This window comes from Benincasa hispida, chromosome 11 (assembly GCF_009727055.1).
Source record: "Benincasa hispida cultivar B227 chromosome 11, ASM972705v1, whole genome shotgun sequence".
NCBI classification, from domain to species: Eukaryota; Viridiplantae; Streptophyta; class Magnoliopsida; order Cucurbitales; family Cucurbitaceae; genus Benincasa; species Benincasa hispida.
This window is the reverse complement of record NC_052359.1, coordinates 32,583,300-32,608,846: the sequence shown is the minus strand read 5'-3', so window position 1 is coordinate 32,608,846 and position 25,547 is coordinate 32,583,300. Positions and strand designations below refer to the sequence as shown.

General features: G+C 34.4%; 1 protein-coding gene across 13 annotated transcripts in view; it reads right to left on the bottom strand.

Annotated features, from left to right (window-relative positions):
* Positions 1-11,750: 11,750 nt before the first annotated feature.
* Positions 11,751-25,547, bottom strand: part of LOC120091408 (pre-mRNA-processing protein 40A-like) — a 36,252-nt gene continuing 22,455 nt past the window's right edge. For 5 of the 13 annotated variants that reach the window (XM_039049417.1, XM_039049418.1, XM_039049425.1 and 2 more), the window contains 4 exons: positions 24,977-25,079; positions 23,489-23,773; positions 23,216-23,349; positions 20,543-20,855 (listed from right to left, as the gene is read on the bottom strand). In XM_039049417.1, coding sequence (XP_038905345.1) covers positions 20,558-20,855; positions 23,216-23,349; positions 23,489-23,773; positions 24,977-25,079 — 820 coding nt within the window. In that variant the 3' untranslated portion in view covers positions 20,543-20,557. Of the gene's footprint in view, positions 11,815-15,474; positions 15,714-15,799; positions 15,867-19,397; positions 19,989-20,542; positions 20,856-21,513; positions 23,061-23,215; positions 23,350-23,488; positions 23,774-24,976; positions 25,080-25,547 lie in introns of those variants that run through there. The other 8 variants (XM_039049420.1, XM_039049427.1, XM_039049429.1 and 5 more) reach the window with 8 other exon arrangements.

Here is a 25,547-nt window from a genome sequence, read left to right as displayed (position 1 = left end):
TATTAATTGGAGGGCATTTCTTGAATTTTGGACTTCAAGTGTAACTACGGGAATTTAATTGTTGGCGTGAAATTATTCAAATTGGAAATTAATGGCAAGAATTAATTTTCTTTTGAAACGGAATGGAATTAAGTTATGAATATAATGAGATTATATTTATTATTTATTAATTGGACAATTATGGGATAATTGGCTGGCGTCTCTTCTGTTTTTGTAACGGATGAGTAAGGTAAAGAATCGTTTTAGGACGCTTAAATAGCTCACGGTGTGTTTTGCATAAGAGATAGCGTTTATATGTGTCATCGCTTAGTTAAATCAGGGCCTATACAATAGTGCTAAACGATCGCTTAACGCTTACACCCGTGCACGCCTTGTACTAAACGATCGTTTAGTGCCCGAGCTTTACTAAACGATCGTATAGACGATCGCTTAGCTTTTCCTACACGATCGTTTAGACGACCGCTTAATTGTTAAATTGTTAAATCGTTTGTGGATGTGTGGATTAATGGAGTTTTCTGGGATTTAACCTCGGTTTGTTAAATTTTTCAGATAATTGTAAAGAACCCTGTATTTTGGGCACAATTAATTGCTATCGAGTCTGTAATTTCAAAGTTAATTTGAGTCTTGAGTCGTTCGTGAAGAAGTTTGAAGCAAGGGTTGTTGTTCTTCGTGGAAGAAGACGATCAACCGTTGGTCGAGTCGTGTAGAAGATGAGGTAGACGATCGCTGAGTATCAGATGCTCGGTTGTCGTTTAACATGCGTGCGCACTAGATGATCGTATAACTCAGCAAACCTCATCACTTAGTTACTAACTATACGATCGTAAAGTAAATGCATGGTAAATCGTTTACCATTCGCGTGTTAAGCGATCTTCTAGACGATCAGGCTTCGCAGCCTCGTTGTCGTCTATGCGATCGTTTAGCTTTCGCGCTATCATCTAGTGTGCGCTACACAATCGTTTATCTGGAGGCCTTTACTAAACGATGAGAGCTTCGCCCGACGGTTCAAGACCGGTTCGCTTGTGAACCAGTTTACTCGGTGGAATAATGTAATAGATAGAATTTTCATTCTGGTTTTATGTTGGTTCATCTCGGTCCATTGATCTGTGGTTTTATACATGCGATGTATATTTTTTTTATGTCATATAGTATGCACTTATAGATAAATCTCACCTTAGGTTATGCATTGGTCATGCATCATCTCTCTATTATGAGTGTTATGATTTAGAGAAGCATGATTTAAATTACGTAAGTGTGTGCTCATGCATCATATAATATAAGAGATATTTATGTATGTATTATTTATTTAGCATTATATTTATAAGTGTTATAAATATCTCGTTATGTGGCAATGTATGTTTTAGTTATTTCTTTTATAAAGGTTATAAAATGAAATTAAAACTAAAATCAATAATAAAAGGTTAAAGTGTAGCAAATCTATCTATAAGGGACCTTTTGTCTAAGACGGTTCTATCTGGGTTGGGGTATTTAACGTGACGGAAATGGAACACCCCTACCTGGGAACCTACCTGGAAAGGTGAATTAGATAGATTTGATACATGCATGCAAGTTAAGGATAGTCTATAAAGAGTTTAATGTGACTACTTGAATTTGTTTTATTTCAAAAACAAAAGATGTTTTTGTGCAGACTTAATAAATGACCTAGATTATAATCAGTAGCCGGATTGTCTAGGTTAATAAACCCCTAGGTAGAACATTCAGTGGGAGGTATTTGAGGCATATGATACTTCATTTAAACCTTTCGTGTTTCTCCCTTATTATCCACAACGTGAGATCTATCCTCGACCATGTGACACCCTGGGAGTGTCCCCCTAAAGGATAGTATTCGGGTAGGTCAATATCAAGGTGGTCACAAGCATTGTGACTTGTCACAGATGATCTGATCCTGATCATTCGTGTAGGGGACATACTGTTGGGATTGATGTCCTAATTCTCCCGGAATCTCGTTGTTTTGTAAAGATACACATTGTTCAATGAATAAAACAAGTGTTATTTAATTCTGGAATTTACTCATATCCAATAAACAAAGCTCCTTGGTTATCTTATGTGAACTTAAGCATGTATATATGATATACAAGTGGACCATGCCTTAAGTGATAACCTAAATCGGTCTATAGTATAAGGATTAAGGTGGGATACTTGATTCTGGTGACACTACGGATACGGCCTGCTTTGTAGAGGTTTGCAAGTGTTGTAAACTACTACAGATGGTATATCCTGACCATTCGTGTGGAGACGTGGAACGGGGGTGTCCATTACAAAGAGTTTGTATAGGACCTGGACCACAAGATGACTAAACTCTGTATATAACGTCGTTGATACTAGAGACTAGCATCTTACCTAAACGACCATAGGTGGCATGACCTCAATCCTGAGTGTTTTGTGAACTTCTGCCTTTGAGGGAGGTTATTTGATTAGTATGGGTGAGAGTGGAAAGATTACCAACTCAACATGCCTACTTTTTTTGGGACTTGTCTGATTTGAGAGTTAGGAACTCAATCCACAAGATGGAATTCACTCCTTTCCCAAAGAAGGGATAAGTAGAGAGATACTCCCTTAAAGGCTGATTCCGGGGCTTGAACATATGGCCATGGCTTCTCTTTAGAAGAGAAGACTCGGTCATAGTAGGACTATGATTTATGTTCATTAGAGGGATCAGTGGTACTTAAGGAGACAGATGTAACTACAGGGGCATAACGGTTATTGGCCCAGCTGTACTTACAAGCGATCTGTGAAGGGTTGTCACACTGTTGATTGGTTAAGATGGACATATAATATATCTGTAGTGAGGAGAGTTCAATTGTCGGTCTATAGTGGAGTACTTGGCAGTTCACGGATGGTGGATCCACTGACTAAAGAGTTTAGTCAGTTATTTGCGTACCGTTTGCGTACCGTTGGTAGCTTGGATTCTATTGAGGATCATTTCTTGGTGTTGATTTCAAATGTTCAAATTGACAAGAGGTATTTTGATTATATATGATATAATCGGTATGATGTATAAGATACATCTAGTGGAGGATTAATGTAAATGAGATTTATATTAAGTACCATGGAATAGAAAAAGAACTATGGTTTATATGTTTCATGAGATGAAATATTAAAACTATAGGTTATAATATAGTATGATAAGTTGATTATCATTTTTTTATAATAATATTATTATAGATAATTAATACTTTTTCTTTTAATAACCAAAGTAGTGGGTGGTTATTGATCATGGTAACCGTGAGTTTAAAAGGAAATGGTTTCCTATTTTGAAAAGAAATATTTGGAAAAGTTGGAACGGATTTTTGAGTTTTCTCTTCCGCGAAAAGAAACTCACAAAGTTGTCAAGTAAATACAGTTTACTAAAACGGCTGGGCGAGCTAAGCCATCATGCAGGTACAAGCTAAACGATCATGTAATGTTTACTAAACGATTACGTAGTTTTGCTAGACGATCGCTGGCCCAAGGTAAACGATCGTGTAGAGTTTTGAGCGACAGACCGAGCTAAACGATCGTATAGCTTTTGCTAGACGATCGCATAGTTTTATCTAAACGAGTTAGCATCAACATATACGATAGGTCTCCGACTTCTCCTACTTGCCCAGTCGTGTACGCGGATCGTTGTTTCCTCCGTTCGCCTGCTTCATACCAAGTCCGACAGAGCCCACCCTCTGGATTCTCACATCGAGAATACCAAGGTCGCCTTGTTGGTAGTGTCAGGACTCAAACTCGACACTGTCGAGGTTTTTTAGAGGCCGTTCGTGGTTCTGTGGAGGTCGTTCATGTCGCTGAGGACGAGTGCGGTGTTCGTTAGTGTTGCAGAGGAGATCATTGAGGACGAGCGCGAAGTGTTCGTGCGTTGTTGCGGTCGTGTAGATCGGGCGTTCGAGGTTGATGTTGTTCGAGCGACCGTGGGCATCGAAGCGTGGAGACGTTTCTGTCGATGTGCGTAGGGTTTGACTTTAAATTCATTTGTATTATTCATGCTGTAATTTCTCTATATTATTTGCATAACTGTTTGTTTGAAGTCGACTATAAATGTATTGTTGATTCATGATTGTAATTTGGAATAGTCTTGTTTCCGTTGCTCACAAAAATCTCAATTCTGATTTCCTTCAATTGGTATCAGAGCCAAGTTTTCTGATATTCCAAATTACAGATCTAAATTGAACGTGTTTTACAATCGCGGTGGGTTTCTGCATTTATGGTTAACCGTTTTCTACATTTGTGGATTTTTTTTATGAACGTTTCGGGTTTAAGTTGCCTTTTTGTTAAAGCTTTCGGTATTACAAAGTGTTAATTGTAAAGGCCCCTGCGTTTTTAGGCGAAATTAACTTTGCAATCGAGTCTGTAATTCGAACAGTTCGAGTTCGTCGAGTCGTTCATGATGAAGCTTCGACGCATGACGATCCAGTTCTCAATGAAGAAGAAGATCAAGCTTTGGTCGGATTGTGTAGCCTCAGGTAAACGATCGTAGGGATTTTACTAAGAGATCGTTTAGATTTTTCGTTCTAGACGATCGTATAGTATTTTCTAATCAATCGTTTAGCTAATGCTAAGCGATAGGGTAAATCGTTTACTATATCGCGTAGCATTGGTTGTGTGATCGCGTAGGCGCTGGAGGTAGGCAATCGTAGTGAGAGCATACGATGCTTGTCGTTTAGTAGAAGACGCGTGTTAGACGATCACGTAGTTAGCAAGCTTCATCGCTTAGTTTCTACCTATACGATACAGAGACGCTAGCTAAGCGATCGCTTAGGCGATAGTACTTAGCAGTATCGTAGTCGCTTAGACGATCGCGGAAGGTAGGCACAGAACGAAGCGCGCTAAGCGATCGTGTACTTCAGGCTTCATCGCTTTGTAAAGGTACACGATCGTGTAGTAGTAACTAAACTATCGTTTGGATTTTTCTAGATGGTCGTATAATAAACGTTGAAAGATTGTTTAGCTTTGGAGCACTGGTAAGTGATACAACAAAGAGTTTGTTTTATCGTGTAGACGATCGGGGGGTGCTTAGTACACGATGGATGGTTGGAGAAGTGATGCTTTATTGAGTGGTTTAAGACCCGGTTCGCCTGTTTGAACCGGAGACTCCTTGTCTTTGTAATAATTAGCTCTCCTTTTTGTATTTTAAGGCAATTTTACTCAGTTCATCAACTTTTATAGCTTATAGATGTGATGTATGGTACTTATATGTCAAAGTGTTTGTCATATAGTTGAAAACCCACCTTATGTTGTGCAATTATTCATGCATCATGTATTATAAATGCTATAATCTTGCATGAAGAAATTACTTGAAAGCATGTGCATGCATCATGAAATATAAGAGTTACATTTTTCATGCATTGAGCATTATCATGCATCATCCTTTTATTATAATCGTTATAGTCTAAGGGTGAATGGAAGCATGTTTTGCTTGTTTCATTGTCGTTTTGTATAAGTGTTATATAAAAGAAGTAGCAATGAATGGACAATACATTGAGCATGACACTTAGGCAGTTTATAATCGTTATAAATGCCTTGCATGTGTTAGCCTCGCACTGTGGTGGTTGTTTCCGTTTATAAGTGTTATAAAGGAAATTAGTTCTAAAATCAATATTCAGAGTTGCATGCAGACTTAGGATGAACTCAATTTTTTTAAAAGGGTTTTAAAATTGGTTTGAGATAGACCTAAGTTCAAATGGTTCTAAATAGTTTTGTAACCTAGATTAATCTTTTAAAATCGGTTGAATAGGATTAAATTGGTTGGAATAAAAGATTAAATTTGTTGTAAACCTATCTATAAGGGACCTTTTGTCTAAGGCGGGTTCTGGCTAGGCTGGGGTTCTTAAGTTGACGGAAACATAACACCNACCTATCTATAAGGGACCTTTTGTCTAAGGCGGGTTCTGGCTAGGCTGGGGTTCTTAAGTTGACGGAAACATAACACCCCTACCTGGGAACCTACCTGGAAAAGTGAATTAGATAGATTTTCAACAAGCATGCGACGTTTTGGTCAAAGACCCCGTTAAAGAGTTTAATGGATGATGACCAAAAGTTGTTCAACTATCCAAGGTAAATGTTACTCTTGGGAAAACCTAAAAGACACTTAGTTAAAATCATTAGCCGTGTTTTTTCTAAGTAAGCTAAACCCTAGGTTATAAAATACTCAATGGGAAGAGGAGGTGTATCAGATATGTCTATGATTCCACTCACGTTTCTCCTTGTATGTTCACACCATGGATTCATGCTTAGCCTCGAGATGCCCTAGGATGCATCCCCCTTCGGATGGTGTTTGCATGAGTCAATATCAAGGTGGACGAAGAGAGTATTTATAGTAAGTGGGTGAAGGGTGTGTGCCAACACGTCCTATGGTCTCTGTCATTGGTTCACACCGTGAGATCATTCTATACGCCCTCGTGTCGCCTCCGGAGCGGCCCCTTTTGGATGGGTTTTATGCAGTTGGTCAATATCAAGGTGAACTCCAGAAATGGATAGGGTCACTTTAGGTTTTTCCCCAATCAGATTTTTTCCCTTCAGATTGGCCTTTTGGGACGGACCTCATGGGCTTAAAATGGTGGGTCACACTTACAAGAGATTGTTAAGTAAGTTAATGATCTCTTGACCAAATCAATGATGGCTAGTCGTTATAGGAACAATAGTTGTTCTAGTATTAATGACTGGTTGAGAACTTCTCAATTCAGAGGAGGGATAACTGACCTCCCTTCGGCGGCTTTTGTCCTAAACCTTTGAAGCCTCATTGCGAAACTAGATGTCACACAAGGTTCATGTTAGTTTTGCTCAAACCTTATTGGATGTTGTTTTGTTTTACAACGGGTATTTGCTTAAAACTTAACGTAGGTCAATGTGTTTTTCTTTTCAGCAACTCGTTAGTAATTCCGTTTAAAGCTTTTAAAAATGACTGATCCACTTACAGTGGAAAGAATCGTGTGAAATGAATTTCGTGGCAAACGACCTCGATCCCACTACTCTCCAAAAGAGGAGAGAAGACAGTAAATATGATTTATTGGTCTTGGAGACATGTCTGGTAGAGAATGATGATTACGCCTGGATCCTTAATTCAGGTGCTACCAATCATGTCAGTTCCTCTTACCAAGGATTTAGTTCCTGGCAAACGTTATCACAAGGAGAGATGACTCTTCGAGTCGGTAATGGTGAGGTTGTTTCAGCTATTGTTGTAGGGAGGCTGAAGTTATTTGTTGACAAGAAACGTTATCTATTACTGGATAGTGTTTTTGTAGTTCCTCATATTAAGAGGAACTTAATCTCGGTTTCTTGTCTCATTGAACAAGGTTATGCCGTCTTCTTTTCTAAGAATAAAGTGTTTATTTTCAAGAATGGAATGGAGATTGGTTCTAGTTCAATGGAAAATAACTTATATGTACTAAGGCCGTTAGTCATAAAAGCCTTATTTAACACTGAAATGTTCAGTACGGCAATAACAGCTAAAAGACCAAAAGTTTCCCCAAAGGAAAACTCCCATCTTTGGCATCTAAGGTTAGGTCACATCAACCTCAATAGAATTGAAAAGTTGGTGAAAAGTAGACTTCTAAAGATTTTAGAAGAAAACTCCTTGCCGGTATGTGAATCATGCCTTGAAGGCAAGATGACCAAACGACCTTTTACTGGAAAAGGTTACAGAGCCAAGGAAGCCTTGGAGCTTGCACATTCAGACCTTTGTGGTCCAATGAATGTTAAAGCTCGAGGTGGGTATGAATATTTTATCTCTTTTATAGATGATTATTCAAGGTTTGGGTATCTATTCCTAATGCAATGTAAGTCTGAATCCCTTGACAAGTTCAAGGAGTGTAAAGCTGAAGTTGAAAACTTGTTAGGTAAGAAGATAAAAACACTACGATTTGATCGTTGTGAAGACTAACTATATGATAGAACATGAGATTGTGTCCCAACTCTCGACCTCTAGTACACCTCAGCAGAATGGTATATCAGAAAGGAGAAACAGGACCTTGGACATGGTTTGGTCTATGATGAGTTATGCTCATCTTTCAGACTCGTTTTGGGGTTATGCAGTGCAGACTGCATGTTATATCCTGAACAACGTTCCTTCTAAAACACCTTTTGAGTTCTGGAGAGGTCGTAAAGGTATTTTACGCCACTTCAGGATTTGGGGCTGTCCGGCACATGTGCTAGCGACTAACTCAAAGAAGTTGGAACCGCGTTCGAAGGTTTGCCTCTTTGTGGGCTACTCCAAGGAAACGAGAGGAGGATACTTCTATGATCCAAGTGAGAACAAAGTTTTTGTTTCCACTAATGTTATCTTCTTGGAAGAAGATCACATAAGGGATCATAAGCCATGAAGTAAGCTCGTTTTACGTGAGATCTCAAGTGAGACTGAGATTGCTGAGGGTTCAACAAGAGTTGTTGAACAGGTCGACAGATCAACAAGAGTTATTGAGGTCGAAAACTTCTAGTCAACCAGCTCAAGAGTTGAGACTGCCTCGACGTAGTGGAAGGGTTATGAACCCACCGGATCACTACATGGGTTTGACTGAAACCCAAAACGTCATTATGAATGATTGGGTCGAGGATTCATTGTCTTCTAAGAAAGCAATGGAGGATGTTGATCACTGGACGGCAGTTAAGACGATCCTCGAGTATCTTCAGAGAACAAGAGTCTACATGCTTATGTATAGAGCTAAGGATCTAATCCTTACTGAATACAACGTTGTTGATCCCTTTACAAAGGTCCTCATGACTAAAGTATTCGAGGGTCGCCTGGAAAGTCTGGGCCTGCAGGACATGCGGCATCTTGTCTCAGGCAAGTGGGAGATGATACTGGGGGTATATTATACATTTTTATTGTATTGTACATTAGTCTCTCGAGTCATTAGGACAAGTGGGAGATTGTTGGGATTGATGTCCTAATTCTTCCGGAGTCTCATTGTTTTGTAAAGATACACATTGTTCAATGAATAAAATAAGTGTTATTTAATTTTTTTCTGCATTACTCATATCAATAAACAAAGCTCCATGGTATTTATATGAACTTAACCATGTATATGTGATATACAAGTGGATCATGTCTTAATGATAACCTAAATCAGTCTGTAGTATAAGGATTAAGGTGGGATACCTAATCTGTGAACTCAATACACCCTTTGTAGAGGTTTGCAAGTGTTTGTAAACTACTACAATGGTAGATCCTGACCATTCGTGTGGAGACGTGGAGCGGGGGTGTCCTATTATATATAGATTTTGATATTACCCTGGACCACGAGATGACTAGACTCTATATATAACGTCGTTGATACTAGAGACTTGCATCTCACCTAAACGACCATAGGTGACACGACCTCAATCCTGGGTGTTTTGTGAACTCCTGCCTTTGAGAGCGGTCCTTTGATTAGTATGGGTGAGAGTGGCCAGATTGCCAACTCAACATGCCTATCTTTTTGGGGACTTGTCTGATCTGGGAGTTGGGACTCAATCCACAAGATGGAATTCACTCCTTTCCCGAAGCAGGGATAAGTAGAGAGATTGCTCCCTGAAGGGCTAATTCTGGGGCTTGAACATAGTGGCCACAATTTCTCTTTGAAAGAGAAGACTCAGTCATAGTAGGACTATGATTTATGTTCATTAGAGGAATCAGTGGTACTTAAAGAGACAGATATAACTACAAGGGCATAACGATTATTGGCCCAGCTGTACTTACGAGCGATCTGTGAAGGGTTGTTGCACTATTGATTAATTAAGATGGACACATAATATATCTGTAGTGAGAAGAGCTCACCTGTCGATCTTTAGTGGAGTGTCTGACAGTTAACGGATTGTGGATCTCGTGACTAAAAAGTTTAGTCAATTATTCACGTACCGTTGGAGCTTTGGAGTTATAGGTCCATGAGGTCCCTTGGTAGCTTGGATTCTGTTGAGGATCAATTCTTGGTGTTGATTTGAAATGTTCAAATTGACGTGAGGTATTTTGATTATATATGATATAATCGTTATGATGTATAAGATACATCTAGTGGAGAATTAATGTAAATTAGATTTACATTAAGTACTATGGAATAGAAAAATAACTATGGTTTATATATTTCATAAGATAAAATATTAAAACTATAGGTTATAAATATAGTATGATAAGTTGGTTATCATTTATGTTTATAATAATATTAATTATTAGATAATTAATACTTTTTCTTTTAAATAACCAAAATAGTGGGTGGTTATTGGATCATGGTAACCATGATTTTAAAAGGAAAGTGGTTTCCTATTTTGAAAAGAAGTTTTTACAAAAGTTTGAAAAGGATTTTTGAGTTTTCTCTCCTCAAAAAGAAACTCACGAAGTCGTTAAGTAAATACAGATTTATTAAACGATGGCTGGGCGAGCTAAACGATCGTGCAGGTGCGAGCTAAACGATTAGAAAAGAGAAAAAGGTAGGGCATGAGATTTTCCAAGCTGACATGACTCACAAAAACCAGATTCTTCATTATATTTAGCTGGCAGATTACATTGTTTAATTAGGAATTCTAAAGTTTGGGTCGATGGGTGACCCAATCTCCTATGCCAAACAGCCTTTAATTCTACAATATTAACATTGATACGATTTCCAGACTAATTATATAAAGCTTCTATTCAAGATAATGACACGAAATCTTTTTGTGAGGTTGGTAAATTTGTAGTCCCATAAGTTATCTTTTATTTTATCCAATTCTCATGCAACTCAACCATTTGCTTTGATTCATACCAATTTATGAGGATCGGCCCCTGGTACATCATAAAATATGATCCCAAGAGGTTAGATGTTCAAATCACATACTCCATATTTTTCTACTCAAAACAGGAAAAAAAAAAAAAAAAAAAAAAAAAAAAAAAAAAAAAAAAAAAAAACATAACATGTACAAACATAATTTGAACACAATATGAACAATAAGAGAATTTTAATTATTTTAAAAAGGTTTAAAAACTTATATGTTAATTTAATTATACTCATTGAGGACACGTGCGATTGCCCAATGGTTGAAAAATCTATAGAGCATAAAATGTAGACTGGTTGGTTTAAACCATGTATATATATGCAGTTGTGTGTATTAGTTTTCACCAATCCTTTATTGGTGAAAAAAATAAGGAACAAAGAAAAGCTTAGAGGCACCATAAAAGAAAAAAAAAATAAGGAACAAAAAAAAAGCTTAGAGGCACCATAAAAGAAAAAATAGAAACGATACAGAAAAAAAATTAGAAGGATACAAGGACAAGAATGTTAAAATAAAAAGAGAAAAAAAAAACGAAAGAAAAAAAGAAAAGGCACAAAAGGTACATACAAAACAAAAGGATGTGATTTAAGAGAAAATAGGCATTATGAAAAGGTTTAAGGGTTGTTTTTCATGGGAATTCAAGATTCATATAGAGTGAGCATGTGGATTTACCACTAATATAGATATTCTTGCATTGTGGAGATTTACGGAGGGCATCTTGAAAGTTTGGATTCTCCTGAAACCATGGGTTCTAAAATCGTTTTAAGGTCTTCTTTTTTTACTTTTTTAAAACCCTTCTTTTTTATATAATATATATATATATATATATATATATATATATATATATTATAATTATAGGAATTGGAACACAGGATAAACGTAGTGGAATAAGGATCTAATTACACTCTAATTGCTTTTAATTAAAAGGAAAATAACAACCCTACTTAATTAATTAGGGTTTTTTTGAAGAAATTACCTTTGAAGCTCCCGAAACATTTTCATCTCCACCCGAACACAAACGGACCACCACTAAAGCTGACCTACTATCCTCTGGACTCAGAACCGGGTTGTGGGACCTGATGGATGAATAACCTGAGAGAGAGAAAGAGATGGAATTAGAAGATAGATTTTGGGTTGGGTTTGGGTTTTTATTTTTCAGCCCAATTTTGAAAACTATTTTGGCAAAATTGGAAAAAGTCTTTAATCCAAATTGAAAGTCCAAATTTATAGAAAAAACCATGCAACAATTGCATGAAACAAATCTATAAAAATCCAATACCTAGAATCCACTATCTAAGTAGACTTAATGTCTCCACTATAAGCCAACACTTAGCCCACTATTTTATTAGAGGAATTATCCAACAAAAGTTTGGATTTTCCCACTAACTTTAGGCAAAAGGCGAAATAGTCATTTTGTCAAAGTCAAACTTTGACCGAAAAGTCAACATTTTGACTTTTTATGATTTTTTCCGTGTTGACTAATTTTGACCTCCCGAGCATGAACCCGCATTCATTTTCTCGAAATTCAAATCACATTTGAATATAAGGTCAGTCAAAGTTTGACTTTTCAAAGTCAAAAGTTAGCTCTTTAACTTTTTACATCTTTGACCATTTCCATTATTTCCGAGCTTCCGAATATGAATGTAATTTTTTATATTTAAATCACATTTAAATATTAAAGTTGTCTCTAAACTGAAAAATCGACCACTATATCACATATACTTGTCGGTTTCTCTCTCTTCACCTAATTCAAATAATTCGAATTATTGTATCATATTGTTCTAAGTTTATTCCATATGAACTAGTAGGGGAACCTAATGGACCTATAGATCATGGGCTCCAACGATCCGAGATTAGCTGGTTATACTTTTTAGACTGAGCTAATCAACATTTGTTAACTCACGGGTCATTCCACTATAGTCTCGTAGTTGTACTCCCCTTACTATAGATATATTTGTGTCCATATAATATAACCATGATTAGTAAGTTAATCCTTCATAGGTTGTTCGTGGTATTAGCTGGGTCAAAAAAACCATTTTACCCCCAAGACTACATCTTATTCCTTAAGTTCCATTGATCCTCTATTGAACAATTAGTTTAAGGTCAAACCTATAAACCGAACCCCTCTCGGGCCAAGGAGAGGGTGGGGCCCCTTGTTCAAGACCTGGATTTAGTACTAAAGGGAACAACCTATCTACTATCCCTATAACGGGTAGGAGTGAATTATGTCTTGCACCCTATGTTCCCAACTATCCACCTGATCTTACCCCTGAAATGGGAGGTTTATTGGGCCAGTGATAATGAGTTGCCCTCATCTATGTAGATCTAAGGATAATTTCGAGTGAACGGGAGTTCATAGTTAGCTCAGGATTAAGATTAAGTTACTTAGGTCATCAATTAACGAAATAGTCAGTTTTATACATAAAACGGCGTTTAGAACGTAAAAAGTGACTATTTCATAGTTCAGTCTTATGTAAACTCTTTACATGGGATGCCCCCACTTCCATGTCTCCACATGAACGATTTAAGATCACATCGTTTGTACTAACTACAAAATGGACCACATCCATAGTGTCCCCAGAATAAGGCGCCCAACCTCATTCATATACTATAGACCATTTTGGCTATATATTTGAACTTGACCCACATTTATGTCACTATATAAAGTTCAAATTACATTAAATAGCCTCATGACTTTAGTTTATTGGATTCAAGATTACAATTTCAATAACAATTTTATCGAAAAACAAAATAGAATGTGTTTATTAATTTATAAACTACGAGTTTTAGGACATAAAATCCAGCAATATATATATATATATANATTTATTTTATAAAAAATTTAAATTAATCTATACTATTTTGTTGAGAAAAACAACAAATAAAATAATGAAACTATATTAATTTTTAAAAAAAAAAATCAAACAAAAAACAAATATGTTATATAAATTCAACTTATATTAAATTAATTATTAATTAATGAATAGTCGGAAGAACATTTTTGGAACATGGTGTAAATTTAAGGCATTCCCGGTAGAAATCCCACAAAACAAACACAATTATCCAAGTATTCCCATATATCTTCAAAAACATTCCTATAAAACAAACATAATATCTAAAGATGTCTGACATCTGTAATTTCAAATATATATAATTTTGAACATTTAATTATACTGGTTATCTACATTTCCGAAAAAAATACTTTTAAAAAAAATCTAAAAAAATAGGAAAAACTTAAAAAAAAAAACTCGAGGTGGTTTAACTTTGCCAATAAAAGTACCTCAAGAACAATAAAAAAAAATATTGGTATGAGCATTTTCGATGACTAGTCATCTATTAAAATTTAAAATAAGGATAATAGGTTAGAAATAAATTAATCACCCATTATTTATTTAAATCTGAAATAGAATATTAATTGATATATTGATAAAAGTCATAATTTAAATTGATACAATTATTTGTTAATTTTTATCCACTCTGAAAAGAGAAGCCTACACACGAAAATCATCTAAGAAATAATAAAGGAAAAAAACTTTCTGCAACTTCCAAGCTAACCTATTCATTTCTTGAACTTAAAAAGAGGAAAACAAAAGAATAATGAGAGTATTAACTCCTCGTCCGAGAGCAATATAAATTTATATTATTCCATTTGGAAAAAAAATGAACCTCACATAATATGTAAAAAAAAAAATTAAACAACAATGAAAATAACTAATCTGAACTCAACGAATCCATATTTTTTTAAAACAATTTTAGTCTCTCTATAATGTTTTAGGTGTCATGAACAATTGTGAGATAGAAGATTGAACCTTCAACTTCTAGGGATGAATGTCATATTAATATCACTAAGCCAAGTTCACTTTGATATTCTTCTTTGTGTTTTCTATGTACATGAAACTAATAAGAAAGTCACATATTTACAAACTATTCATGGTTATTCAAAGTCTCAGTGTTTGAAGGTTTATTATCCTATCTCCCCGATTTTAATTGTTAATGGACCCATTCTTGGAACGTGTTTTGTATCTCACTGTCATTTTCCTTCCGTGTATCATATATCATCTCAATACTTGAACATATTCAATCATACTTGATCAGAACTCTCTAAACATCAAAACTTCCCACATCCTATATCATCTCAGCATCTCAAACAACCCCATTGAGTTATGTCTTTTAAGAAAAAACAAATATTCATTCATTAACGTTGGGTAAACCAACAAACACACTCTCTTATAAAAATCTATAATTTTCTATTTTCATATTGCCCAACAAATTCATATATTTATTGGTTACACACAACTGAATATTAATGTCTTCTCGACATATCAATAAGTTTTTTTTTTTTAATCTACGGTGAATACTTAGAAATAACTATCATAGTAGGTTGATCAAATATAATGATAACAATTTTACATAGTAATACATAATTAGGATATCGTGACGGGTTGTTTTTATATATAGAAAAATGAACTAAAATATTTACAAAATATAACAAAATTTTAAAACTATCAATGATAGACGTTGATAAACAGTGATAGACTTCTATCAGTGTCTATCAACGTTTATCATTGATAGTTCTAAAAATTTTGTTATATCTTGTAAATATTTTCAACAGTTTTACCATTTGAAATAATTTCCCTATCGTGATCCTATGTTTTTTTTTTACTAGGAATATATTAAATTAACCATTAGTCACACTAATTAAACAAAATTGACATCAATTTTTCCAAAAATGAAGAGAAAGCTAGGAAAGAATCTCTTCCTTTGTCACATTTTCATTTTAATTCCCTTAAATCTATTATTGGTGAGAATGTACAATGGGGAAAAAAACAAAAACAAAAAAGTGAAAATCAAAGGTGCAAATAATCTCATGGCTTCTGATCATCTGTGTAGATATAATCAACATGGGCTGCAAGAGTTTTCCTCATCAAGCAATATTCTTCTCCAATTTCATCACAACTCTCCTCCTCCAAAACATCATCCACAACCTTCAACTACAACCCAAAGTAAAAAAAGTTCACTTTTTTTTTCTTTTTAAAACCAGATATTAACAAGAGAAATTGCTGATAAATTTACATACCCCATCTCGAGAAGTCTCGGGAAAAGCGTTTGAAAAACCGGGCACGGGCCGAGCAGCAACAGTGGCCCTCGACGAGAAGGAAAAGAAGAGGAAAAGGAAGAAAAATGTGAGGATGGAGGTGAAAAGTTTGGAAGCCATATGAGAGAGAGATTGGGAAGAGGAAGGACTGTGTTGATGAATATAAAGGCATTGTGGAAGGGCAAAATTGGAAGTTCAAGACAAAAGTAAGCAGCATGGATTTGTTATTAACATGAGTTTTTCTCTTAAAATTGTATTTAATCATTTGTAATGTTTAAAGTTAAATATAAAGTTGTGTGGAAAGAAATAATAATTAGGAGAGGGTTTAAAAAAAGAAGAACGCGTTTGTCAACGGCTATTCTCGTGACTATGTGTCGGACCATGCTTGTGGCTTCATTTTACAACTTCACATGCCACAATCGATGTGTCGTCTCAATTTTGTCTATGCTTTTTTTCTTTTTTTTTTTTTTTTTTTTTCTTTTTTTTTCTTTTTTTTTTTTTTTTTTTTTTTTTTTTTTTTTTTTTTGAGTGGGGATAAGATAGTATATGCTTCCTAATGTGGATTTTACATAATTAGTCTATTTACTATGAGTTTAGTCTATGGAGTTTTATATTTTTATCACATAGATCTCCAAATTTTAGATTTATCACATAAGTCTCTAAGTTTTTAATTGTGTATCTGACAAGTTTATGATGACACATTCAACGGTTTTTAAAAATTATGGTTAGATATAAAAGTAACTTGAGTGGTGAATTTTAAAAAAATACCGAATAAGTCAATGACCTTTTAGGTCACAAAATTTAGAGCTCAAAGTTTATTACACAGAAAAAAATAGATTTTTAAGTAGCTTTATAAATTTTAATGATTTACTAAATACAATAACCAACCTAAAAGTTAGATCTATTCAATGTTTTTTCTTTTTAAAATTTAAGCTTATAAACAATATTTTTACTTGTAATTTTGTTTGTTTCGTTATCAGCTTCCTACCCATTGTATTAAAAAAACATAGCGGAAATTTTGAAAACTTAAAAAATTAATTAATTAATAAAATGAATTTTTTTAACTTTGTTTAAGAATTCAAATGTTTGTAAAAATCATAGCAAATGTTTTTAACAAGATTACTAAACTTGGAAATTAAATTTTGAATGATTTATTTAAGATTATTTTCAAATATAAGAAAATGAACCAAAATATTGACAAATAATAGTTATCACGATTTATCTATGATAGACTACGATAGATAGCAATAGACTACTATCTGTCTATCATGATACAGATAGACACATATAGTAATCTATCACTATCTATCACAGATAGAATATGATATTTTGCTATTAGTTGTAAATATTTTTAATAGTTGTCATTTAAAATAATTTATAATTTATTTATTTATTTATTTATTTATTTATCTAAAATTTTGAATCAAGTGGTAATTTACTATGATATTGTGGAAATAAATATTGATATGTAATAGTGGTGTTATCTACTTGTTAATTTTAGTTTGGGCCTCAAATTTCATTAACAAGGAGCGTAAAGAATAGAAAATATTAAATTTGTAACCTTTCTATTTAAATAAAATTGTAACAATTTCAATCTCGTTGGTCTAGCAACCATATAACATGATATTGCAGCAAATTCATTGAGTTCAAATTCTTGTAACATTACTTGGAACCATGTTATCAAACTAATTTATTGTAGAATTAAAATAACTCTAATTTGTTAGCTTAATTTTTTTAGTCACGATATTAGATTTATTTATGTTTTAAGTTTTGTTTCATTGCGTCAAACTAAACATATTCAATGGTTTATGAGGCTCCTAAGTCCTCTCTCTCCAAATATTTGAGATTCATATCTCTACCATCTTATTTCCTAAACTAAAAGATATATGTGACAAGACAATAATTAGGTCTAACTAACATTATGCTACTCTCTTTTGTAACCTAGTTAAAAAAAACTAACGATACTTCGATATTTTCGTAAATTTTAATTTGGTGATTGGGTGGATTACACAAAGATATGTACGATCCAGCTACCCCTAAGTTCTTTTTCTATTTCATATTAGAGAGTTAGGTTGGAGAGGGAATCTATTACAACAAGGTGCATATGTGGGAAACAAAACTAAGAAAGCACAATGATGTAATGATTACAAATATGCATGCCTCTCTTATAGGCATCCAAAAATTGCAAAACATAGTGGTGTTTCAATGATTCTTATGTGGGTAGGTCCTCTAAAATGATTTGGATTTCCCTAATAATGATATCTCTTTCTTGAGGGTGTAGTGGAAAAGGTCAGCTTGGAGACTATAGCCACCACTTACTATTATTGGTCAAATCTTTATTTAATCATCCAAACCTTGCAAGTTTCTTTCTCATCATGACTTCAACTAGGATGAAGGAATTTAAACATCCAACCTTTAAGGAGATTAATAATGTCTTGACAAGACAAGTTATCTTATGTCAATAAAATCTTACAAGTTAATTCATCAACATACAAATAAAATACTTAACCCACAAAATCTAGCTAATCCAGCGTCGTTTCATAACTAATGAATCAACTTGAACAATTATAGTTTGACCCGATTCTAGGAATGTTGCTCCTAACAGTACATAAACTTCCCAGAAAAATAGGGAAATAAAACTTAGACTAGTTCTTGTAGGTGGTACTTACTCAAATAACTGACGACTTTTACACAATAAAAAGGGAGCCAGAACTTTATATCCTAGCAAAATTATTCGCCGAAAGCATGCATTTGTGAGCCCATGCTAAAATTTCAAAATAAAGACTTTCTAAGCCACCAACTTTGTAAACTATCATATTCAATAGCCAGATAAAAAATTTCAAGAATTCATGTTTTCATAATAAATGTGTACGTGAGAGAGCTATGAACCATTACTTTCTTTTTGAATGACAAATAATAAAAAATTGTGGGCAAGGACAGAGAAAAAGTAGAAGCAATAAGGGGAAGAGATGAAAAGGATCATTATGTGGTCAACTCTCTATGATATTTGCCTCTTAAAGTCAACCGTTCATATTTCATTCATCTCTCTTCTTTATTTCCCTTGATCTTCACGGGCTTCTCTTCTCAATTCTCACAGTCGCAAATACAGTTAGATCTCTACAGTGTTTATACCACATAAGATTTTGTGGCTGATATCTCTAAAAGATGTTAGAGTTTGATCTATCTGATAATATGGGTAATGATAAAAAATTCACAAATAGCTCACCACATTTGGTTTTAGGACTCCTCACTTATTATCTCTTTTTTCTAAAGAATATTTGTGAGTGTCTAGGCCAACTTAAGCATACCTCAATTAATCACATGGGATAACCAACAGCCTACAACATTTGGGTGTCAAGAAAACTATAGGATCTTAAATCTTAAATACGTGGACACCATAGATTAAACTCATGATCTCTTAACCCTTTATCAAGGTCATGTTTCTAATTACCACTAGGCCAATTCATGATAGTGTTTACTCCTACTTATTCTCAATCTCTAATATAACAAACTTAATTCAGACTCCACAGTATACAACCAAATTGCCTTGAAGGTTTATATTTGAATTCTTTTTCTTTTCTTTTCTTTTCCTTTTTTTTTTTTTTTTTTTTTGTTAGAAACAATTTCATGATGTATGAAAATTACGAAAGAAAGAGGAGAAAAGAAAGTCTCAATCAAAAGGAGCTATTAAAGACTTCTCTAATTGGACAAAAGAGAAGAAAAACAACGCTAGCAAAGAAAAATGGATACTCCTTTTCATTTAAATCAAACGTCCTCCAGATTCTTCCAATCCATACCGACCACAAAAAAGCACAAACGAAATTCTTTCAAAGGATCACCTTTTCCTTGAAGGGGGATAGTAACCCAAAATGAGAAGAGAATATGGGTCATTTGAGAGCACCACCGATCAGCTGAAGGCTATATATGTAAATTGCTCCAATAACTATGAACAAGAAGAGTACTGAATGAAAATGTGAAACTCAGTATCCATACTGTTTTTCCATAGGATACACCAACTTGGGGAGAGAGCGCCATGGAGGAGACACCTCCCAAGTAGAGATGTCCATTTTCTGACTTGCAAGGACCCACCCCCCATTGGATGGGGAATTCCCATTTAGACCGAGAATGGGGCAGGAAGTGGGTAAAGAAGTTTCGACGACCGTTCCCTGCTCTGTTTATTTATCATCGTTGTTTAAAATATACATATATATTAGTTTATGTATGGATAATTAAAAAACTTCCTATGACATTTATTTTATTTCATTTTAGAGGCTTAAGATTTTTTTTAAGTAATTAACCGTGTAAATATGAATTCATAGTGTAAAATTAACTATTTAATTGAAAACTTTCTAAAAACATGTTTTAATTGATTTTTTCTTAAACAGAGAATAATTCTCTGTGGGGAAACCAATCCCCACAAATTCTCCACGGAGATTCTCTGTCCTAATCTCCACGAAATTAAATAGAAAATTTTGTGGCAATACGGAATTGAATGGGGGCGGAAACAAGCAAGTCAACCCCATCTCAGTCCTATGGACATTTCAACTATAGAGCACTATCGTTAAGAGTTAAATGGCCATGTGAGAAAGCTCCCAAATGAAAGAATTTAACTTTCTTAGGGTATTCATCATGCCAAATAGCTTTAGTAAAGAGATGGGAGTGCTCACGGCCCAATGATCAAGGCTTTTGAGCAAGAACAAAACAAAACCTTGTTGGCAACCATAATTTCATCATCAAACATCAAAAGCAAACGTTTGATAATAGAAGGCTTAATTCAGCTAATTCCGATACATCCTCGTCTTTCAAAAATATTCTGAAATCCAATTCCCAAAAGGCCAATTCTTCTAGCCAAAGGTCTTTTACCATAGACACCTTCTTATAGGAGACCGAAAAGAGTGGGGAACAAAGAGCCAAGGGTCTATCCATATTACATGCCCAAGAATCATGCCAAAAGTCAGTTGTACCCTCATTTCCACTTCCAAGGAGGTTATTAAGGGGCTGTGAACAAAGTTTAGTGTGAGGTATCTCGAGACTATTCCTGCACTCAGAAGATCCCAACAAGCAAAATAGAAAACAGAGGAAATTACAACCTGGTTTCCAGATATATTGATTCAACAAATAGTTTCAATCTCCTCAATTACAAGTACTAAGAACAAGCTACAATATCACAATAATAGCAGAAAAGTAAAATTGCTTAAAATGAAATAAGAACAGATAATGGCGTATTCGAGAGTGCCCCTCTCCTCTTGCTGAAACTTCAGCCTCAAGATATTCCACCCTCATTACAGACTTGCCAAACTCTTCTTGTAACTCCTTCCGACAGTTCCCACCTCAATAACAGAGAACACGTACCTCAAGTGTGCTATTTTCCCCTCAGGTGATTTCCCCTTCTTGCCCTTCCTTACATATTGATGAATAATAGGAGGCCTTACATTTAGCATCAATAGCTAATATGGAGACCAAACTTGCCTTTTTCATTGGGAAAGAGGACTTCATTCCATTATATAAGAAGATGCTTTATAGGTACCCTCAACGTTACCCCTCCCCAAAGGAAGTTCTGAAAATGTCTTTTGATTATATTAGCAACCTTTGTTGGCATTCCGAAAAAGTAGTAGGTACTAAGTAGGAAGGTTGGATAGTGCAGCTTGGAGAGGAGCTAATCTTCTACCCTTAGATATATGAGAAATTTCAATTCCTTTTTTTTTTTTTTTTTTTTTTTTGTCTTCTCTTTTTGAAATTTTTGAAATTTTTAAATTTTTTTTAATTTTTTTCCAACAATTAGAGCCCAAAAAAGAGATGTTTTCGGGGTTGCCTTTAGGAACACTTGGTAAGTGTTTGACCACCCCCCTAACTGCAGCGATGGATTGGAAGGTATTATCTCAGTCTTAATGCCAACAATTTCTAATCTGAGGTTTGATGTTTAGACCCAAAGCTCCCTCAAGCTTGAACTGCATCAAAAGCATTATGTATCGCTCCAATGTTTTTTAAAGCTCAAGACGCAATAAAGCGCAATAGTCTTATGGGGCATAAGTGCAAAGCCCAAAAGAAAGTGCGGGCTTTTCTTTGTGAGGGGCACTATATATAAAAGTAATACATAGAAAAGAGAGAGTATAGTTGAAGTGGAAATATGAAAAATAAGATCCCTAAACACAAGAAGTTTTGCATTTAAGCTTAGTAAATTTGATTTTTTTTTTTTTTTAGTTAATAAAGAAGAAAAAACCTCAATTATTACAATATTTTAAAAGTAATGAAAAGGCCTCAAGGCCCAGGGCTTTAAGACTTCATAAAAGGTGTGCGCCTGAGGTGCGCCTTAATTTATGAGTCTCACCTTTTCAAGGCGTGGCACCAAACCTACACCTTGAGCCTAGATGCATGCCCGAGAGGGCTTTTTAAAACATTGGATCGCTCTAATTTCGTGAGATAAATATAGTAGAGTGTCACCTACAAATTTGAGGTGAGGAGAGAAATACACAACCTTGATTCATTTCCTCCATAGGGGACCAAAACCCTTTGGTTTCAAAAATGTCGTCAAGAGAAAGTCCAATCCACTTTATCAAATGCTTTCTCAAGATCAAGTTTGATAAGATAACCTTTTTTTTCAATTGTTCACAAGCTCGTTAGCAACAAGCGATGCATCAAGGATTTTTGTCTACCTTTAATAAATGTTGAATGATAGTTTGTAACCATGTGAGGAAGGAAAGTTCATATTTGACTTTAAACTTCGTTTTTTCCAGTCAATGAAGGAAATCTAGAGAGGTTATCCAAGGTAGTGATACTGGTGGACTGAAAATGCAAATTCCAGAGAACTTCCTCCTTAAGAAGTGAAGGATTTAATATTTATTGCAAAATGAGTGAACATTAGAACAAGAACAGTATCATCAAGGATTTTTGTCTATCTCAAGTAATTAAGGTATCCTCAACCAAGAGGTCAGATATTCAAATCTTTGAATCCTTCACCCCCAATGTTGATAGCTTTTGAGAGTTTGTTCAAACACTTTAGCTGGTTTAACTATTCCTCCTCAGCTTTTACAAATTAGTCTTAGAAGAAAGAAAGAAAGAAAGGAGGAAAAAAATGGAAAAAGGCCGTCTCCAAGTAGACATCCCACCAAGTTTGTAGTGAGCAAGGGCAGGGAAAGAGCCAATAAAAAAGAAGAGAAGCAATTTTCTTCTTTAAGTTGGTTTTAAGTGTACCATCCTGCTCTAGTTCCCAACCTTTTTTCTTCAAATAAAGAGGGTCTGCTATCTTCAAAACAAAAATCCAGGCATAAAAGTCTATGACCAACAGAGACAGCTTATTAACAATAAATTAATCCGAAGCCAAGAAAGGATTTGAACATCATCAAACAATATAGGTTAACAAAAATCCCACTAATAGTCAGTATAAGAGTTAAAAACTACCTACTTGCCCCATCGTCGCCACATTCACCATCCTCAAGCTCCTCATGATCAAAATTCTTATATGAACCATTTCGATGATCTTTCTTGTGCCTTCTATGTCTGCTTTCACCATCTGACTCGTGAGCAGATCCATGCTACAAAACCAAATGCAAGCCCACACAGCAAGACAAGAGGGGAGCATAGAATTATGTCATTGATATTTAGAGAAAAATAAAATAAGTATAATGTAGGGGAATGAGAAATCAACCATTTCAGATGGAAAAGATAACGTACCCGCCTAGACTTCTTCCGGTCTTTATGCGATTGGGATTTCTTGGATCGATCATAACCTGTTTCATCTTCATCCGAATATTCCTCGTCACTATATCGCCTCTTCCTTTGCTTCTTACTACGTTCTTTCTCCAGTCGCCTATTCTCTTTTGATTCAAGGGTATCCAAAACATCAACATTTTCATTGTCTACTCCATCTTTCTTGAAGTGATCCTCTTTTTCTCTTTCACCTTTTCTGTGTCTCTCCTTCCTTCTTTCTCTTTCTTCTCTCTCTTTTCCTTTTCTTGCCTATCAAATTGGAGAAAAAACTTCATAAGGAAAATTGACTTTTTTTATTAAATGATAATGCATATAGGTTCCGAAGAAACTCAAATTGTTCATGGCCAACTTCACAATCAGGGAGAAAAACATACTGTAATTTACCCCACACACACATAAACAAAAAAAACAAAACACCAATCAGCCCAAAAGTTTAAGCAGATAGGTTACAGTAAATTAAACAATATCAATATTTTAACACCCCCTCACTTATGGGCTTGAAAATTTGTAGGAAGACCCAATAAGTAGAAATCAACTGTAACAGAGGAAGAAATAACATTGTAGGAGTTCAATCACCAATCAACTCAAAAATCTTAATGTTGATGGTTAAAAGTAAACTTAAATTATACCAACACTTAAAAAAACAAACTCTACTTTTTCCATTTTCTTTCAAGCAGGTAAAAGAATCACCGATGTATTAACAAATCGGAAGATATGGAACAAATATATGTATGAAAGTACTACAGATTCATTTTAGAATAAAACCTTCTCGAAAGTAGTAAAGTCTTATGTGAGACTCAAAGTCCATGGGTGAAGGCAAGAGTATTAAGTTAAAAGATAAGTAAAGGCAATTTATCGAAGAGAGAAGTTTTAGTTCAAATATGAAACCAAAAGGAAAGATATATTATGCAAAAAAGATCATATTTCCACTGCTAATGTCTTTTGTTAATTACTTTTTGTCTTAATTGGAATGCTTTTATTTTCTCTATGTAATCATTTTAACGAGATACTCAAGAGGATTTCATTTGTATAGGGATGTGACGAGGGTGCTATGGATGTGTCAACCTAGTTGAGATATGTTTCATGTATTTTTGCTCTTTTGTTTCATTGTATTTTGAGCATTATACTCTTTTCATTACATCAATAAAAAATTATGTTTCTGTTTTGAAAAAAACAATAACTAACAGCTTTATATAAAAACTGATAGAAGAAGAACAGAGGTTAATTGGATAATTAGATATGTTCTAGAATAATTCCCTTTTTACCCCACTTGTAGTAAAACTCTATAAATAGGAAATTTCCCCTCTTGTATGAAACACATTATTCATTCTAATAAAAGATTTACAATCTTGATTCTTGGAGGATCAATCCTTGAGGCTACTTAGGCTACATCAAAAATTCAATTGCATTGTGTATAAATTAAAAGATTCAAAATAGAAAGTAGCTGAATACCTTTTCCTCCTTTCGCTTATTTTCATTTTCTTTTGCATGTTCTTTCAGTTGTTCAATGTACTCCTCAAATATTTCCTTACAGAGGCTCTCGTCCTCAACGGCACTACAAAATTAAATTCAAAAAGTAAATTCTTGCCAAATTTGAGTAAAAGAAAGGGACAGGACAGTTTGTCAAGGCAAGAAATATAAACCTAATATATGGGGGCAAATTTTGTACTTAAAAACATAAGAACTAATAATAATAATAATAATAGAGAAATTAAAACTGAGCACCCTTCAACTCACTTCAGCTTATCTTATATAATCTCCAATTCGAGGCTTTAATTGTATCACCTTTTGGTGTTGAGTTTTCCCATTTAGTCATTCATCAATTAAATGTTTCTATTACAAAAATAATAATAATAGAGAAATATTAAATAAGAAGAATAGAACCTTCGATTTCTATTTAAAAGGTTTAAGCTTTAAAACAAAGTACATAATGTGCAGTAACATAATGAAAACCAGGAATACCACTTTCTTTTAGATAAAGGTAAGATTTCATTGATTTTTTTTATTTAAAATTTAAAAAAAA